Below are 20,643 nucleotides of genomic sequence, written 5' to 3'. Positions count from 1 at the left end.
TATTTTATGCTTCACAATAGCGATTCCGGGCTACAATGAGGTTATGGAGCGTATTTGAGCTAGTAGGGAGCTTTGAAGGCTGAGTAAAAGCTTATGGAGTAATTTAGGATTGTGTTCGAGGATCAAAGTATGTTAGCACACTCAAAAAGAAGAAAGAAGAAGAGAGCAGGAAGTTGCCCAGGTGCGCGGTCGTGCACTGGGCACGCATGACAAGCAGAAACTGGCCAAAGTGCGTGGCCGCGCACGTCTGTCCGAAATTTTTTTTCAAGGCTAATTTGTTAATTTCGGAGGCGATTTCCCATGACATATAAGAAGCCCAGCTCGTCTAAAATGGGGGGAGGCGGAGGATTTTGGGATTTTTTGATCTAGATAAGATTGGAGAGCCACCAAGGAAGAAGACTCAAAAATTCTTCAAGATTTCAACCCACAATCGGTGCAATACGAGAGTTTGTATCAATCTTTAGAGTTGATGTCTTCTTTATTCTTAAACTTATTTGAAATATCATACTCCATTGTTATGGAGTAATTCTCAATTGGGTGTTGATAGATATGATGTTTCAATAGCTGGACTAGGAAGTCGGTTCTTGATACTAGCTAGAATTAATTAATGGAGCTTGAATTGTATTGTGGAGTTATTTAGTATTTTGCTTAATCGAAGGAAAAGTTTGATATTAATTTTCTGCACATCTTATGCTCTAGTTTAAATTCACGATTCAAATAGGTAATCGAAGGAGTCTCTTGAATTGTTGATTGAGCGAGAAAAGAGGGAATATTCGTGAGAAGTTACCCTTTAGATCATAAATATCATTTCTATTCTTGCAACTGTTTACCATGCTTCAAGTGGGTTAATTACTGAACTAGTATTTAATCGAGAGAGGAATATTAGCTTCAAGAGTAATCTGATAATCGATTGAATTCGTGAGAATCGATCATATTATAGAGTGAATTAATTCAAGAATTGGATCCTGAGTCAGTTATCGTGCACCTATATAGTCAATTACCCTTATTTTCCTCATAAATATCTCTTCGTGCTTACTTGCGCTTTTCAGTGATCAATTGTTATTTGCTTGAATTTCACTCGATCCCCTTCAAGGGAAATGATACCATACGAACCAGAATTGGAAAAACACCTGCGACATCTGAGAAAGGAAAGAGAAGTAACAGAAAAATATTTGGGACAAACTTCAACTCAAGGAACCATAGCAAACGAGGACAATGAAGGAGTAGACTTAGCTACAAGGGAGGCAGCACAACAAGAAGCTGCACGGAGAATTGCTGACGAAACAATCTAACTAAATGGGGGTCGAAGGTTAAATCTAAACTGACCTTTGGTTGAAAACCAGTCCGAGAATGCAGTACCCTGACCGGGAAGATCACTAGGTGACTATGCTAGGCCTGTATATAATCAAGAAATGTCAATGTCACGACCCAAAATTCCGCCACAAGCGTTGTGATGGCACCTAGTCTCTAAGACTAGGTAAGCCGATTTCAATTACATTTTGAAGCCATTTTTTTTTTGTAATTAAATAAGTAATCAAAACTAATAGCGGAAAGAATATGAATATACAACCTCCCAAGACTGGTAGTACTAAGTCTCGAACTCTAACTGAATACATGGAATGATCACGAGGACCGAATATACAATACTGTTTGATTACACCATGGTCGGTATTCAGTAAGTATCAAGACTAACCTTAGTGGAGTAGAGACGAGGTACAGTCAAGACACTCACTAGTCTAATAACCTGTGCAATATAATATACAAATAATAGAACACAAATAACAATAATAGCAACATCAAACAACCAGTGATATGCACAGTAACACACAAGAACACCATCAATATCGCTCAATAATTAATAATTACAATTATACCCACTTAAATCAAATCCTTCAAATAATTGTCTTTCACATAAAATTATTCCAAATAAATATTTTTCAAATATAATTTCTTCAAATAAATATTTTTCAAATATACTTTCTTTGAATAAATTTGTCTCAAATATAATTTTTTTAAATAAATATCTTTCGAATGTAATCCTTTCCAATAAATCTTTTTGCATAAAACTCCTTCCAATACTTTGCACAAGGTATAAAAATAAACACAAAAAAATCACAACATCATATGAAAATCACCAACACCACAACTCTACATCATCACATATCGTCCCTGACAATAGCCACCCTTATCGCTCCTATTGCCACCCTTATCGCTCCTATAGCCACCCTTATCGCTTATATTGCCACCCTTATCGCTCCTATAGCCGCCCTTATCACTCCTATAGCCGCCCTTATCACTCCGCCCAGACAATATTCCAACAAACCCAACAACAGTAAAATACCACCCTTATACACACATAATACCAACGGTGAAATGCCCCTTATCTCCTCAAAATAATAACTCACACAACACAATAATTTACACGAAAAATTATCCCTGCAACATAACAAAATCAATTCATATCACAAATTGTCCAATGGCCACAACCAAAATTCCAAAGATACAACCAAATCAATTAATTTCACAACAGATAGCCGAAGGCTCCACAAAATATGTATAACACCACAAAAATAATCAGCAGAGATAGAAATTACTCAGCATAAAGCAAAACCTTCATTAATCCAAATTTAGATAATTATATTAACCCTTCTTTTTAAACTTGCTTAATTAATTAATTGCATAGGGAGAATTCATATTGAAATTAATTTCCAAGAAATATTAAACCAACAATACTCACGAAATTTCATAAATATTTCAAGTAACAATCATATCAAATTGTCATATAACAACATATTCAACAACAAAGATTTAGGCATGACAAATAGATGATTAAATATATGCCAACAATTATTCAATTTACTACACAATATGCCTAAGACTTTAACTCAATAAATTTTGCACATATAAGTTCGAATACATACTTGTAACCTCGCGTACAGGGTTTTTCACATTTCACAAATGGCACATAAGACTCGATGCCTAAGGGGTAATTCCCCCACTCGAGGTTCAGCAAGACACTTACCTTTTTGAAGTTATACCGATATTCCAAAATCGCCTTCTTGCTTGAATTGACCTCCGGACCGCTCAAATCTATTTAAATTAATTGTATAACTTCATTAAAATTCATCAAAAACAATTCCGAATAATAATACGTTGACTTAAAAATTTATTCCAAAAAGTCAACGCGGGGCCCGCCCCTCGGAACTCGACATAATTTTCATGAAATCCGAACACCCATTCCGATACGAGTTCAACCATACCAATTTTATCGAATTCCAATAACAACTCAACCTTCAAATCTCAAATTTTCATTTTTGAAAGATTTTACAAAAATCTTGATTTTTCTCCATTTAATTCCGAATTAAATGATGGATTCAAAGGCATAATCATGAAAATAAATCAAAACTGGATAAGAATCAATTACCCCAAACACCCACGCAAGAATCTCTACAAAAATCGCCTTATACCGAGCTCTCAATTTCATTTTTGTGTTATGAACTCAAACCCCCATTTTTGGGACTTTTAATTCTGCCCAATAAGGCCTTCTTCGCGACACTTGCCACGTGAACGCGATGAAGGATTGAGGCACCAGATATCATCAAAATACAGCAGTGGAAAAAGAAGGGAAAATGGTCCGAAATCAATTCGAAACACACCCGAGCCCCTCGGGACCTCAACCAAACCTACAAACAAGTCTTAACACATCATACGAACTTAGTCGAATTCTCAAAAAACATCAAACCACATCAAAATGACAAATCATACCTCAAATCAAAATCTATGAACTTTGAACTTTAAAATTCTATATCTTGTACTGAAACACATCAAATTAATCTGGAATGACTTCAAATTTTGTACACAAGTCATAATTGACATTACGGACCTACTCCAACTTCCGGAATCGGATTCCGACCCCGATATCAAAAAGTCCACTTCTAGTCGAATTCTCCAAAAATTCGACTTTCGCCATTTCAAGCCTAAATCAGCTACAGACCTCAGATTCACATCCGGCCATGCTCCCAAGTCCAAAATCACCCAACGGAGTTAACGAAACTGATGGAACTCCATTCTAGAGTCGTCTTCACACAGTTCCGACTACGGTCAAAATACTAAGACTTAAGCTTCCGTTTTAGGGACTAAGTGTCCCAAATCACTATGAATCATCCGTAAATCAAACTCGACCACACCTGCGGATCATAATACATATTGCGAGGCTTCTTGAGACCTTAAGTCACTAAATGGGACATTAATTCTTAAAACGACAAGTCAGGTCATTACATTCTCCACCTCTTAAACAAACGTTCGTCCTCGAACGTGCTAAGAATTTTTCTGAGGTTACCAAATTGATAATTTTACTTTTACACATATAATCACAGTTGATCCCATGTTACCACATTTGAGATAAGCCCGACAACACCGTCTCATATGAGATTATTTCTTTTATTTACACTTATAAGCCTTAAAACCAATTTCTTACATTCCAAACATTTCCAAAAGACCTGATTTTCACATCAACGCATGGTATTAGTCTCAACTCGCTATAGCAACTTGTGCCTACACATACATCAACTTTCTTGATAGTGTTGAAGTACTTCAAAAATTTTTCAGGGGTGTTTCATTCTTCCCCGCTTAGAATCATTCGCCCTTGATCACATAACATAAATTTTCTCTTCTTTTGCACATATCGATCTACCAAATCTTTCTAACTCCCAAATTTTTCAGAAATTTCGGCAGAGTCTCCCCTGTAAACGGGCCTATCCACCTACCAGAGTAACACCAAAATAACTCCTAACAAGGTATATATCAATAATATTAATCTTGGCATTACGAGCATTGTATTATCATAATGATATCAGGACATGAAGCACATCATATGTATGCCCATCACCACATCTCTGGCCTTAAAAGCTGTTCATAATTAATTCCAACATCATCAATTAATCTCATATTAACCACCACCTCCTTTCAAATTTTCACAATACTGACAACAGAATATGAGGCATAAAGACCTCATGATTACTTACTCGAATTAATGAGTCACATTTAACGCCACCTTGGCACTCATCATATAGGTTAAAACTCAATGTTTACAGCACGAAAATGGCTGAATATGCACAGAATATATACAAGAATTATCAGATAAGCCTAACAGGTATGACTCCCTATTAATATTATTGTACAAATTAAATTTCACACAGGGAGAATTTTAAACTCATAATTATTTCACCACAAGGACCTCGTCCTTATATAACTTCCACCACGGCTCATAGCCCAGTTTAAATATTTCATCTTATATAAAAATGCGAGGATCTCGTCCTCAACTCCGAATCACAAGTATTTTGCACATTGTGCTAACTGATATTTCAATTTCCTTCCTTTCTTCTTTTCAATATACTTCATAAACAGTTTTAACAACACATAATGAACCCTCATACCGGTAAGGCATCTAATTCATAAAATTTGGAATTAATTATTCCAAAACGCATTAAACCCACTGTAATGAATAATAAAAATTACTTTTGAACTTATAGCCCTCAATGGTGTACAAAAATAAAATAACAGACACGGGCCCACATCTTCAAATCTCCCAACAGGGATAAACATATAAGTGGGTCAGAAAATTTACGAAGCTCACCCTTAAGCGAAGCATAATAGGAGGACTCACCTCATATTTAGAATCGAATCAAATTAAGGAAAAATATCCTTTTATAACAAATATCAGGATCGTACCTATAACGTCACCATCTGGTGTATTGGCTTCAGCCAAATCATAGCGATCATAATCAACGGGTCGGGCGTCCACCTCTTAGGCGCCCACTACCCGCCTGTCCTCCACCTTTAGCTAACTGTGCACGTGGAGTATCAACTGGAATAAAGCTTATAGTTGGAGTGTTATGATGAAATCCACCCCTCCCAAGTCTGGGACAATCTCTCATGATGTGCCTAGTATAACCACACTCATAATAACCCCTCTGAGGTCGCGGCTTCTCATACTGAGTCTGTGCCGGATAACTAGAATAATCACTATAAGAATCTCATGTCGATGGTGCACTATAAACTGGAGCACCCGGAGTAATCTGATGTGCGGACTGAGCTGACAGACTGCTCGAGCCTCAGCTATAATGGGTCCTAGATGAAGAGTAAAATCCACTGAACCCTCCAGATCTTCGAGACCTTTTGGCCTCCTTAGACTCCCTTTCCTCGCCTAAAACACCCTTAATCTTTCTCGCAATCTCCACTACTTGTTGAAATGGAGTATCAGTTTGTAATTCTCGAGCCATACATATTTTAATATCATATTCGAGCCCCTCAATAAATCTGCGGACCCGCTCTCTGATTGTAGAAACCAAGATAGGTGCATGACGGGCTAACTCACTGAACCTGATAGCATATTCTAACACTGTCGTAGTGCCCTGATACAACCGTTCAAACTCTATGCGCCACGCATCTCGGAGAGTCGGAGGAACAAAATCTTTCAAGAACATTTTGGAAAATTGAGCCCAAGTTGGTAGTGTTGCATCGCCTGGTCTACCTTTTTCATAGATTTGCCACCACCGATACGCTGTGCCTGACAATTAAAATGTAGTAAAGGCAACTCCGCTCACTTCCACAATACCCATGGTGCGAAGAATACGGTGACAATTTTCTAGAAATTCTTGGGCATCCTTTATAGCTGTGCCACTGAAAGTAGGTGGATTATACCTCTTAAATCTTTCGAGTCTCTTTTGTTCTTCTTCTGATGCCTCTGGCCTGACCTCTGGCCGAACCGGAATAACAGGTTGTACCAGTATTGCACCCGGAACCTGACCTACGTGAACCTGCTGCTCTGGAGTTGTGGTAGGAGTCTGAGCTACTCCACCAATCTGCGAAATATTTGGTGCAACAGAGATCAATCCCGCATGAGTTAATGTACCAAACATACTCAGGAACTGTTCTAAGGTCTCCTGAAGTCCGGGGGTAACAGCAGGTGTTTCTGGTACTTGTCCCCCAACTGGAGCTACTATCGGCTCCTCAACTGTTGCCCTGATAGGTACTCCAGTCGTGGAACTTGCCCTTCCTCGACCTCTGCCTCGGCCTCTACCTCGGCCCCAGCCTCTTGCAGCCCTAGCAGTATGTGCGGATGCCTGCTCAGCTAACCCGGTAGCACATGTCCTCACCATCTATGATAGAATAGAGATACAAAGGCTCAAATTCCAAATTCAACAAACTCCGCACGACAGGAATGAAAGAAGTGAAAATTTCCTAACAGTTCTCTAGCCTTTCGAAAATAAGTACAGACGTCTCCGTATCGATCCGCAAGACTCTACTAGACTCGTTCATGACTCTTAGAACCTAAGAACCTAGAGATCTGATACCAACTTGTCACGACCCAAAATCCCGCCACAGGCGTCGTGATGACACCTAGTCTCTAAGACTAGGTAAGCCGATTTCAATTACATTTTGAAACTTTTTTTTTTGTAATTAAATAAGTAATCAAAACTAACAGCGGAACTAATATGAATATACAACCTCCCAAGACTGGTAGTACCGAGTCTCGAACTCTAACTGAATACATGGAATGATCACGAGGACCGAATATACAATACTGTTTGATTACAAATTAACAGAACAATGAAATAAAAGACTCCAAGGGACTGCGACGATCAGGCAACTCTACCTTGAATCCTTACGATCCCGCTTTAACTCTGCTCAAGTCCGATATCTCCAATACTTGGATCTGCACAAAAATATTCAGAAGTTTAGTATGAATACACCACGGTCGGTACCCTGTAAGTATCAAGACTAAACTCAGTGGAGTAGAGACGAGGTACAGTCAAGACACTCACTAGTCTAATAATCTGTGCAATATAATATACAAATAATAGAATACAAATAACAATAATAGCAACATCAAACAACCAGTGATATGCACAGTAACACACAAGAACATCATCAATATCGCTTAATAATTAATAATTATAATTACACCCACTTAAATCAAATCCTTCAAATAATTGTCTTTCACATAAAATTCTTCCAAATAACTATTTTTCAAATATAATTTCTTCAAATAAATATTTTTCAAATATACTTCCTTTGAATAAATTTCTCTCAAATATAATTTCTTTAAATAAATATCTTTCGAATGTAATTCTTTCCAATAAATCTTTTTGCATAAAAATCCTTCCAATTAAATATTTTGAATATAATTCTTTCAATTAAAAAGTCACTATGTGACACTTCATTTTATAATCATTCAACCACGGGTCTTAGCCCATTTTTATATTTTTCATAAACACGGATCTTAGCCCATTTTTCATATTTCCACGGTACTTCGTACCCATAATTAAATCACTATATTTCCCTGGCACCTCGTGCTCTCATTTCATATTACAACTGCACGGATAAATTCACGTGCCAATATCCTCATTATTTGCTCACGGCACCTCGTGCCCACTTTTTATTTTATAATCCGCCTGGCAATAGCCATAGGCTCCCAATTTTAACATAAATCAGATTATTATCAATTTATCAACAACAAGACACTTTGCACGAGGTATAAAAATAAACACAAGAAAATCACAACATCACATGAAAATCACCAACACCACAACTCTACATCATCACATATCGTCCCTAACAATAGCCACCTTTATCGTTCCTATTGCCACCCTTATCGCTCCTATAGCCACCCTTATCGCTCCGTCCAGACAATATCAATAGCCACCCTTATCGCTCCTATTGCCACCCTTATCACTCCTATAGCCGCCCTTATCACTCCGCCCAGACAATATTCCAACAAACCCAACAACAGTGAAATGCCACCCTTATACCCACATAATACCAACGGTGAAATGCCCCCTTATCTTCTCAAAATAATAACTCACACAACACAACAATTTACACAGGAAATTATTACGGCAATATAACAAAATCAATTCATATCACAAATTGTCCAATGGCCACAAATACAACCAAATCAATTAATTTCACAACAAATAGCCGAAGGCTCCACAAAATGTGCATAACACCACAAAAATAATCAGCATAAATAGAAATTACTCAGCATAAAGAAAAACCTTCATTAATCCAAATTTAGACAATTGTATTAACACTTCTTTTTAAACTTGCTTAATTAATTATTTGTATAGGGAAAATTCATATTGAAATTAATTTCCAAGAAATATTAAACCAACAATACTCACGAAATTTCATAAATATTTCAAGTAACAATCAAATCAAATTGTCATATAACAATATATTCAACAACAAAGATTTAGGCACGACAAATAGATGATTAAATATATGCCAACAATTATCCAGTTTGCTACACAATATGCCTAAGACTTTAACTCAATAAATTTTGCACATATAAGTTCGAATACGTACTTGTAACCTCGCGTACAGAGCTTTTCACATTTCACAAATGGTACATAAGACTCGATGCCTAAGGGGTAATTCCCTCACTCGAGGTTAAGCAAGACACTTACCTTTTTGAAGTTATGCCGATATTCCAAAATCGCCTTCTTGCTTGAATTGACCTCCGGACCGCTCAAATCTATTTAAATTAATTGTATAACTTCATTAAAATTCATCGAAAATAATTCCGAATAATAATACGTCGACTTAAAAATTTATTCTAAAAAGTCAACAAAAGTAAAGTGGGGCCCGCCCCTCGGAACCCGACATAATTTTTATGAAATCCGAACACCCATTCTGATACGAGTTCAACCATACCAATTTTATCGAATTCCAATAACAACTCGACCGCCAAATCTCAAAATTTTATTTTTGGAAGATTTTACAAAAATCTTGATTTTTCTCCATTTAATTCCGAATTAAATGATGGATTCAAAGGCATAATTATGGAAATTAATCAAAACTGGATAAGAATCACTTACCCCAAACACCCACGCAAGAATCTCTCCAAAAATCGCCTTATACCGAGCTCCCAATTTCATTTTTGTGTTATGAACTCAAACCCCCGTTTTTGGGACTTTTAATTTTGCCCAGTTAGACCTTCTTCGCGTTCGCGACCAATACTTCGCGTTCGCGAAGCAAAAACTTGACTTCCCAGATTGTAACCCTTCGCGAACGCGACACAAGCCTCGCGAATGTGAAGGTTTGCTTTTCCCTCACTTCGCAAATGCGACACACACCCCGCGAACGTGAAGGCCAAACGCCTATGGTCCCCAGCTGCTTCCTTTCTTCTTTGCGAACGCGTAACACTTCTCGCGCTCGCGATGCGCACCCTATCCACCCTTCGCGAACGCGTCCTCATCTTCGCAAACGCGAAGAGTAAATTTTTGCCAACTTCCCAGTTCCATTTTCGCGAACGCAATCACTCATACGCGAATGCGATGAAGAAAATATTACTGCCATCCAAATGCACTACGCGTTCACGACACTTGCCACGTGAACGCGATGAAGGATTGAGGCACCAGATATCAGCAAAATACAGTAGTGGAAAAAGAAGGGAAAATGGTCCGAAATCAATCCGAAACATGCCCGAGCCCTGCGGGACCTCAACCAAACCTACAAACAAGTCTTAACACATCATACGAACTTAGTCGAATTCTCAAATCATATCAAACCACATCAAAATGACGAATCGCACCTCAAATCAAAATCTATGAACTTTGAACTTCCAAATTCTATATCTTGTGCCGAAACATATCAAATCAATCTGGAATGACTTCAAATTTTGTACACAAGTCATAATTGGCATTACGGACCAACTCCAACTTCCGGAATTGGATTCCAACCCCGATATCAAAAAGTCAACTTCCGATCCAATTCTCCAAAAATTTGACTTTCGCCATTTCAAGCCTAAATCAGCTACAGACCTCAGATTCATAGTCCGATCATGCTCCCAAGTCCAAAATCACCCAACGGAGTTAACGAAACCGACGAAACTCCATTCTAGAGTCGTCTTCACACAGTTCCGACTACGGTCAAAATCTTAAGACTTAAGCTTCCGTTTTAGGGACCAAGTGTCCCAAATCACTCTGAATCATCCGTAAATCAAATTCGACCACATCCGCAGGTCATAATACATATTGAGAGGCTGCTCGAGACCTTAAGTCACTGAACGGGGCGTTAATTCTTAAAATGACAAGTCGGGTCATTACATTCTCCACCTCTTAAACAAATGTCCGTCCTCGAACGCGCCAAAAATTATTCTAAGGTTACCAAATTGATGATTTTACTTTTACACATATACTCACAGGTGATCCCATGTTACCGCATTTGAGATAAGCCCGACAACAACGTCTCATCTGAGATTATTTCTTTTATTTACACTTATAAGCCTTAAAACCAATTTCTTACATTCCAAACATTTCCAAAAGACCTGATTTTCACATTAACGCACGGTATTAGTCTCAACTGGCTATAGCAACTCGTGCCTACACATACATCAACTTTCTTGATAGTGTTGAAGTACTTCAAAATTTTTCTGGGGTGTTTCATTCGTCCTCGCTTCGAATCATTCGCCCTTGATCACATAACATAACTTTTCTCTTATTTCGCTCATATCGATCTCCCAAATCTTTCTAACTCCCAAATTTTTCAGAAATTTCGGCAGCGTCTCCCCTGTAAACGGGCCTATCCACCTGCCAGAGTAACACCAAAACAACTCCTAACAAGGTATATATCAATAACACTAATCTTGGCATTACGAGCATTGCATTATCATAATGATATCAGGACATGAAGTACATAATATGTATGCCTATCACCACATCTCTGGCCTTAAAAGCTGTTCATAATTAATTCCAACATCATCAATTAGTCTCATATTAACCACCACCTCCTTTCAAATTTTCATAACACTGACAACAGAATGTGAGGCATGAAGACCTCGTGATTACTTACTCGGATTAATGAGTCACATTTAACGCCACCTTGGCACTCATCTCATAGGTTAAAACTCAATGTTTACAGCATGAAAATGGCTGAATATGCATAGAAAATATACAAGAATTATCAAATAAGCCTAACAGGTATGACTCCCTATTAATATTATTGTACAAATTAAATTTCACACAAGGAGAATTTTAAACTCATAATTATTTCACCACAAGGACCTCGTCCTTATATAACTTCCACTGCGCTCGTAGCCCAGTTTAAATATTTCATCTTATATAAAAATGCGAGGATCTCGTCCTCAACTCCGAATCACAAGTATTTTGCACATTGTGCCAACTGATATTTCAATTTCCTTTCTTTCTTCTCTTCAATATACTTCATAAACAGTTTTCACAACACATAATGAACCCTCATATCGGTAGGGCATGTAATTCATAAAATTTGGAATTAATTATTCCAAAACACATTAAACCCACCGTAATGAATAATAAAAATTACTTTTGAACTTATAGCCCTCAATGGTGTACAAAAATAAAATAACAGACACGGGCTCACATCTTCAAATCTCCCAACAGGGATAAACATATAAGTGTGTCACAAAATTTATGAAGCTCACCCTTAAGCGGAGCATAATAGGAGGACTCACCTCAATATTCAGAATCGAATCAAATTAAGGGAAAATATCCTTTTTATAACAAAAATCAGGATCGTACCTGTAACGTCACCATCTGGTGTATTAGCTTCAGCCAAATCATAGCAATCATAATCAACGGGTCGGGCCTCCACCTCTTAATCGCCCACTACCCGCCTGTCCTCCACCTCTAGCTAACTGTGCACGTGGAGTATCAACTGGAATAAAGCTTGTAGCTGGAGTGTTATGATGAAATCCACCCCTCCCAAGTCTGGGACAATCTCTCATGATGTGCCTAGTATCACCACACTCATAACAACCCCTCTGAGGTCGCGGCTTCTCATACTGAGTCTGTGCCGGATAACTAGAATAATCACTGTAAGAATCTCGTGTCGATGGTGTACTATAAACTAGAGCACCCCGAGTAATCTGATGTGCGGACTTAGCTGACCGACTGCTCGAGCCTCTGTTATAATGGGTCCTAGTTGAAGAGTAAAATCCACTGAACCCTTCATATCTTCGAGACCTTTTGGCCTCCTTAGACTCCCTTTCCTCGCCTAAAACACCCTTAATCTTTTTTGCAATCTCCACTACTTGTTGTAATGGAGTACCAGTTTGTAATTCTCGAGCCATGCATATTTTAATATCATATTCGAGCCCCTCAATAAATATGCGGACCCGCTCTCTGATTGTAGAAACCAAGATAGGTGCATAACGGGCTAACTCACTGAACCTGATAGCATATTCTGACACTATCATAGTGCCCTGATGCAACCGTTCAAACTCTGTGCGCCACGCATCTCGAAGAGTCTGAGGAACAAACTCTTTCAAGAACATTTTTGAAAATTGAGCCCAAGTTGGTAGTGTTGCATCGTCTGGTCTACCTTCTTCATAGATTTGCCACCACCGATATGCTGCGCCTGACAGTTGAAATGTAGTAAAGGTAACTCCGCTCACTTCCACAATACCCATGGTGCATAGAATACGGTGACAATTTTCTAGAAATTCTTGGACTATACCTCTTAAATCTTTCAAGTCTCTTTTGTTCTTCTTCTGATGCCTCTTGCCTGACCTCTGGTCGAACCGGAATAACAGGTTGTATCGGTATTGCACCCGGAACCTGACCAACGTGAACCTGCTGCTCTGGAGTTGTGGTAGGAGTCTGAGCTACTCCCCCAATCTGCGAAAAATTTGGTGCAACAGAGATCAATCCCGCCTGAGTTAATGTACCAAACATACTCAGGAACTGTGCTAAGGTCTCCTGAAGTCCGGGGGTAACAGCAGGTGTTTCTGGTACTTGTCCCCCAATTGGAGCTACAGGCGGCTCCTCAACTATTGCCCTGATAGGTACTCCAGTCACGGAACTTGCCCTTCCTCGACCTCTGCCTCGGCCTCTACCTCGGCCCCAGCCTCTTGCAGCCCTAGCAGTATGTGCGGATGCCTGCTCAGCTAACCCGGTAGCACGTGTCCTCACCATCTATGAGAGAATAGATATACAAAGGCTCAAATTCCAAATTCAACAAACTCCGCACGACAGGAATGAAAGAAGTGGAAATTTCCTAACAGTTCTGTAGCCTTTCGAAGATAAGTACAGACGTCTCCGTACCGATCCGCAAGACTATACTAGACTCATTTATGACTCGTAGAACCTATGAACCTAGAGCTCTGATACCAACTTGTCACGACCCAAAATCCCGCCACAGGCATCGTGATGACACCTAGTCTCTAAGATTAGGTAAGCCGATTTCAATTACATTTTGAAGCTTTTGTTTTGTAATTAAATAAGTAATCAAAACTAACAGCGGAATGAATATGAATATACAACCTCCCAAGACTGGTGGTACTGAGTCTCGAACTCTAACTGAATACATGGAATGATCACGAGGACCGAATATACAATACTGTTTGATTACAAATTAACAGAACAATGAAATAAAAGACTCCAAGGGACTGCGACGATCAGGCAACTCTACCTTGAATCTTTACTATCCCGCTTTAACTCTGCTCAAGTCCGATATCCAATACCTGGATCTGCACAAAAATATGCAGAAGTGTAGTATGAATACACCACGGTCGGTACCCAGTAAGTATCAAGACTAAACTCAGTAGAGTAGAGACGAGGTACAAACAAGACACTCACTAGTCTAATAACCTGTGCAATATAATATACAAATAATAGAACACAAATAACAATAATAGCAACATCAAACAACCAGTGATATGCACAGTAACACACAAGAACACCATCAATATCGCTTAATAATTAATAATTACAATTATACCCACTTAAATCAAATCCTTCAAATAATTGTCTTTCACATAAAATTCTTCCAAATAACTATTTTTCAAAAATAATTTCTTCAAATAAATATTTTTCAAATATACTTCCTTTGAATAAATTTCTCTCAAATATAATTTCTTTAAATAAATATCTTTCGAATGTAATCCTTTCCAATAAATCTTTTTGCATAAAAATCCTTCCAATTAAATATTTTGAATATAATTCTTTCAATTAAAAAGTCACTATGTGACATTTCATTTCATAATCATTCAACCACGAGTCGCAGCTCGTTTTTATATTTTTCATAAACACGGGTCTCAGCCCATTTTTCATATTTCCACGGCACTTCGTGCCCATAATTAAATCATTATATTTTCCTGGCACCTCGTGCCCTCATTTCATATCACAACTGTACGGATAAATTCACGTGCCAATATGCTCATTATTTACTCACAGCATCTCGTGCCCACATTTTATTTTATAATCCGCCTGGCAATAGCCACAAGCTCCCAATTTCAACATAAATCAGATTATTATCAATTTACCAACAACAAGACATTTTGCACGAGGTATAAAAATAAACACAAGAAAATCACAACAACGCATGAAAATCACCAACACCACAACTCTACATCATCACATATCGTCCATGACAATAGTCACCCTTATCGCTCCTAATGCCACCCTTATCGCTCCTATTGCCACCCTTATCGCTCCTACAACCACCCTTATCGCTCTGCCCAGACAATATCAATAGCCACCCTTATCGCTCCGCCCAGACAATATCAATAGCCACCCTTATCGCTCCTATTGCCACCCTTATCGCTCCTATAGCCGCCCTTATCACTCCGCTCAGACAATATTCCATCAAACCCAACAGCAGTGAAATACCACCCTTATACCCACATAATACCAATTGTGAAATGCCCCCCTTATCTCCTCAAAATAATAACTCACACTACACAACAATTTACACAGGAAATTATTACGGCAACATAACAAAATCAATTCATATCACAAATTACCCAATAGCCACAACCAAAATTCCAAAGATACAACCAAATCAATTAATTTTACAATATATAGATGAAGGCTCCACAAAATGTATATAACACCCCAAAAACAATCAACAGAGATAGAAATTACTGAGCATAAAAGCAAAACCTTCATTAATCCAAATTTAGACAATTATATTAACCCTTCTTTTTAAACTTGCTTAATTAATTATTTACATAGGAAAAATTCATATTGAAATTAATTTCCAAGAAATATTAAACCAACAATACTCACGAAATTTCATAAATATTTCAAATAACAATCACATCAAATTGTCATATAACAACATATTCAACAACAAGGATTTAGGCACGACAAATAGATGATTAAATATATGCCAACAATTATCCAATTTAATATACAATATGCATAAGACTTTAACTCAATAAATTTTGCACATATAAGTTCGATTACGTACTCCTCACCTCGCGTACATGGCTTTTCACATTTTACAAATGGCACATAAGACTCGATGCCTAAGGGGTAATTCCCCCACTCGAGGTTAAGCAAGACACTTACATTTTTGAAGTTATGCCGATTTTCCAAAATCGCCGTCTTGCTTGAATTGACCTCCGAACCATTCAAATCTATCCAAATTAATTGTATAACTTTACTAAAATTCATCAGAAATAATTTCGAATAATAATACGTCGACTTAAATATTTATTCCAAAAAGTCAACAAAATCCAACGCGGGTCCCGCCTCTCGGAACCTGACATAATTTTTATGAAATCCTAACACCCATTCCGATACAAGTTCAATCATACCAATTTTATCGAATTCCAATAATAACTCGACCTCCAAATCTCAAATTTTCGTTTTTGGAAGATCTTACAAAAATCTTGATTTTTCTCCATTTAATTCCGAATTAAATGATGGATTCAATGGCATAATCATGAAAATTAATCAAAACTGGATAATAATCACTTACCCCAAACACCCACGCAAGAATCTTTCCAAATATCACCTTCTACCGAGCTCCCAATTTCCTTTTTGTGTTATGAACTCAAACCCCCATTTTTGGGACTTTTAATTCTGCACAGTTAGGCCTTCTTTGCGTTCGCGACCAATATTTCGCGTTCGCGAAGCACAAACTTGACTTCCCAGATTTTAACCCTTCGCGAACGCGACACAAGCCTCGCGAACGCAAAGGTTTGTTGTTCCCTCACTTCGCGAACGCGACACACAGCCCGCGAACGCGAAGGCCAAATGCCTATGGTCCCAGTTGCTTTCTTTCTTCTTCACGAACGCGTAACACTTCTCGCGTTCGCGATGCGCACCCTTTCCACCCTTCACGAACGCGTCCTCATCTTTGCGAACGTGAAGAGTAAATGTTTGCCAGTTTCTCAGTTCCTCTTTGCGAACGCGATCACTTGTACGCGAACGCGATGAAGAAAATGTTACTACCATCCAAATGCACTACGCGTTCGCGACACTTTCCACGCAAACGCAATGAAGGATTGAGGTATCATATATCAGCAGAATACAACAGTGGAAAAAGAAGGGAAAATGGTCCGAAATCAATCTAAAACACGCCCGAGCCCCTCGGGACCTCAACCAATCCTACAAACAAGTCTTAACACATCATACGAACTTAGTCGAATTCTCAAATCATATCAAACCACATCAAAATGATGAATTGCACCTCAAATCAAAATATATGAACTTTAAACTTTCAAATTATATATCTTGTGCCGAAACACATCAAATCAATATGTAATGACTTCAAATTTTGCACACAAGTCGTAATTGACATTACAGACCTACTCCAATTTCCGAAATCGGATTCCGACCCTGATATCAAAAAGTCCACTTCCGGTTCAATCCTCCAAAAATTCGACTTTCGCCATTTCAAGCCTAAATCAGCTACAAACCTCAGATTCACAGTTCGGTCATGCTCCTATGTCCAAAATCACCCAATGGAGCTAACGAAACCAACAGAACTCCATTCTAGAGTCATCTTCACACAGTTCCGACTACGGTCAAAATCCGAAGACTTTAGCTTCCGTTTTAGGGACTAAGTGTCCCAAATCACTCCGAATCATCCGTAAATCAAACTCGACCACACCGCGGGACATAATACATATTGCGAGGCTGCTCGAAACCTTAAGTCACTGAATGGGGCGTTAATTCTTAAAACAACAAGTCAGGTCATTACAGTAAAGTGTCAGACCTACACCTATAACAGCAAACAACTTCGAATTGAAGCAAGGCTTGCTTCAAACTATCAAAAATAACTGCACTTTTAGAGGGAAGATGAATGAAGATCCTAACATTCACTTGATGGACTTCGACAATATCATGAACACCTTCCGATACAATGGAGCATCAAAGGGTGATATCTACTTAAGGACATTCCCTTTTTCACTGAAAGATGACGCGAAGCAATGGCTTCACAGCTTGCCCGCAGGTTCTATAAGGACATGGGAAGATATGACCAAGAAGTTTCTTGACAAATACTTTTCGGCTGCAAAAACAGGAAAGTTCAGAAGGGAAATTCACAATTTCTGCCAGAAGGAGACACAAACAGGTTTTGAAGCTTGGGAACGATTCAAGGAGATAGTCAGGAAATGTCAGCACAATCGAATTGAATTGTGGATGCAACTTCAGGATTTTTGGGATGGATTGACACCGACCTCGCGACGAACTCTGAATACTGCATGTGGAGGTCCAATAATGAAGAAGACGTTAGAGGAGGTTGTCTTAACCCTTGATGAATTATCTGAGGATGCTAACCAGTGGCTAGCTGAGAGTAATGACAAAAGAAAATTAGTTGGGGTTCACCAAGTGGATTCTAACACATCTATGCAAGCCCAGCTAGACATTATGGCTAAGTAAATAAGAAAGCTGACATTAGCTAAAGTACAAAGTGAGCCGCAATTAGCATGTGTCTTCTGTGGATCGGGACACCCTACTCACGAGTGCCAAGCATCCACTGAATAAGGCAACGCAGTGGGAAACCTTAATAGAAAAAACTAACAAGGTGGAAACAACTTTAATGCTATGGGTCAAAGACATCTAGGTTTTTCGTGGAGTTCACCCAGCGGAAGCCTGAATTCATGGCAGCAAAATAATCCCAGACCCCAGAGTCAAGGACCACTAGGTTTTCAGAACCAGCAGAGGCTGTAATACCAGCCACCACAGCCAAATCAGTCAAATATGGAAGATCTCATGAAGGCATTTATCAAAAAAGTAGATGAAAAATTTGAGACTCAGGGCACGGCTATCCGGAATTTAGAAAGGCAAATGGGACAGATTGCAAATTTGTTGTCTGAGAGGGCTCCTGGGACTCTTCCCTCCGACACTGAAAAGAACCCGAAGGAAACAATCAAAGTTGTATCTCTGAGAAGTGGAAACACATTGACTGACCCAATAGTGAAGGCTAAATCTGAGGTGGTTAACAAGTAGACTGAGACACCAGCAAAGAAAAAGAATAAAGTGCAAAAAGGCTAGGGTAGTGGGGTACAAAAGGTGATTGAAGAAAGTAGGCACCTGGCAGATCTACCTTTCCCTCAAAAGATGAAGCGGGAGAAACTTGACAAATGTTTTGGACGATTCTTGGAGATGCTCAAGCAACTTTATGTAAACATTCCCTTCACAGAGGTACTCACTCAGATGCCTGCTTATGCAAAGTTTTTGAAGAAAATTCTGTCTAGCAAGAGAAAATTAGAGGAAACAACTATGGTCAAGCTAAATGCCCACTGTAGTGCGATATTGAAAAATAAAATTCCCCAAAAGTGTGGGGATCCTGGAAGCTTCACCATACATGCTCGTTAGGGAGTGAAAAGTTTGACAAGGCCCTCTATGATTCTGGGGCGTCTATAAATCTAATGCCTTTATCTGTATTCAGCAAACTGGAAGGTGAGCTTGGAGTGATCAAATCAGTACAAGTATGCCTATAACTGGCCGACCAGACCACTATTCTACCTGGGGGAATCATTGAAGATATTCTAGTGCGGGTGGACAAGTTTGTGTTCACCGTAGATTTTATTGTGGTAGATATGGAGGTGAACAAGGAGGTGCCTCTAATTCTGGAGAGGCCATGTTTATGTACATGAAGAGCTATCCTTGATATCTATGTGGGACAGCTTATGCTTAGAGTGGGCAATGAAAAAGTGGTGTTTCAGATAAAGAGGATGGTGAAATACCCCAACGATGAGGTGTCCGCCTACTCATGTTTCAAGCTAGATATTGTAGGGGAATTAGCTAAAAAATACAAGTTATACAAGCTTGTGGGAGATACTCTAGAGAGGTGTATTACTCAGTCTAGCAAAGTAGAGGATGAAGATCCTGAAATAAAGAAAGATGCTGAAGCTCTTGAAAATGAGAATCAAGTGGTTGATGAGGAGGAACTAAAAGAGGAGGCGTCTAAGTCTAATGTGGAATTGAAAGTCCTACCCACTCACTTGAAATATGCCTTTCTTGAAACTAACAATTTTTTCGTGATTATTTCTGCTGACTTGACAGGTACACAGGAGCAAAAGCTGGTGGAGCTGCTGAAAAAGCATAAGAAGGCCATTGGCTAGGGCATAACTGATATTCAAGGAATCAGTCCAGCCATTTGCATGCACAAAACATTGTTGGAAGAATATAGCAAGCCAGTGGTGCAGCCCCAACACAAGTTGAACAACAATTTGGAGGAGGTAGTACACAAGGAGATCCTCAAATTGCTAGATGCGGGAGTGACTTTGACAGCCAGTGGATTAATCCAGTACAAGTTGTACCTAAGAAGGGAGGCATGACAGTGGTGAAAAATGAAGACAATGAGTTAATCCCTACAAGAACTATCACTGGATGGAGAATGTGCATTGATTATAGAAGGCTG

At 38.8% G+C, this 20,643-nt stretch overlaps 1 protein-coding gene across 1 annotated transcript; it reads left to right on the top strand.

Moving 5' to 3' along the window:
• Positions 1–19,337: 19,337 nt before the first annotated feature.
• LOC138910265 (uncharacterized) lies at positions 19,338–20,344 on the top strand. The gene is made up of 3 exons (XM_070201494.1): positions 19,338–19,521; positions 19,596–19,708; positions 19,907–20,344. Exons 1-3 carry the CDS (start codon positions 19,338–19,340, stop codon positions 20,342–20,344), a joined length of 735 nt encoding a protein of 244 aa, XP_070057595.1.
• Positions 20,345–20,643: the final 299 nt, after the last annotated feature.

Source organism: Nicotiana tomentosiformis, chromosome 4, assembly GCF_000390325.3.
Source record: "Nicotiana tomentosiformis chromosome 4, ASM39032v3, whole genome shotgun sequence".
In the NCBI taxonomy this organism is placed as follows: domain Eukaryota; kingdom Viridiplantae; phylum Streptophyta; class Magnoliopsida; order Solanales; family Solanaceae; genus Nicotiana; species Nicotiana tomentosiformis.
Note: the sequence above shows the minus strand (reverse complement) of the source record. Positions and strands in the feature narration are given on the sequence as shown.

Bases quoted from the DNA above. Each gene is read 5' to 3' on its own strand.
- LOC138910265 (XM_070201494.1), top strand. From the start codon at position 19,338: ATGAAGCGGGAGAAACTTGACAAATGTTTTGGACGATTCTTGGAGATG. The intron at 19,522-19,595 runs GTAGTGCGATAT...CATGCTCGTTAG, and splicing joins GGTCAAGCTAAATGCCCACT to GGAGTGAAAAGTTTGACAAG. The intron at 19,709-19,906 runs GTATGCCTATAA...TATGTGGGACAG, and splicing joins GAGTGATCAAATCAGTACAA to CTTATGCTTAGAGTGGGCAA.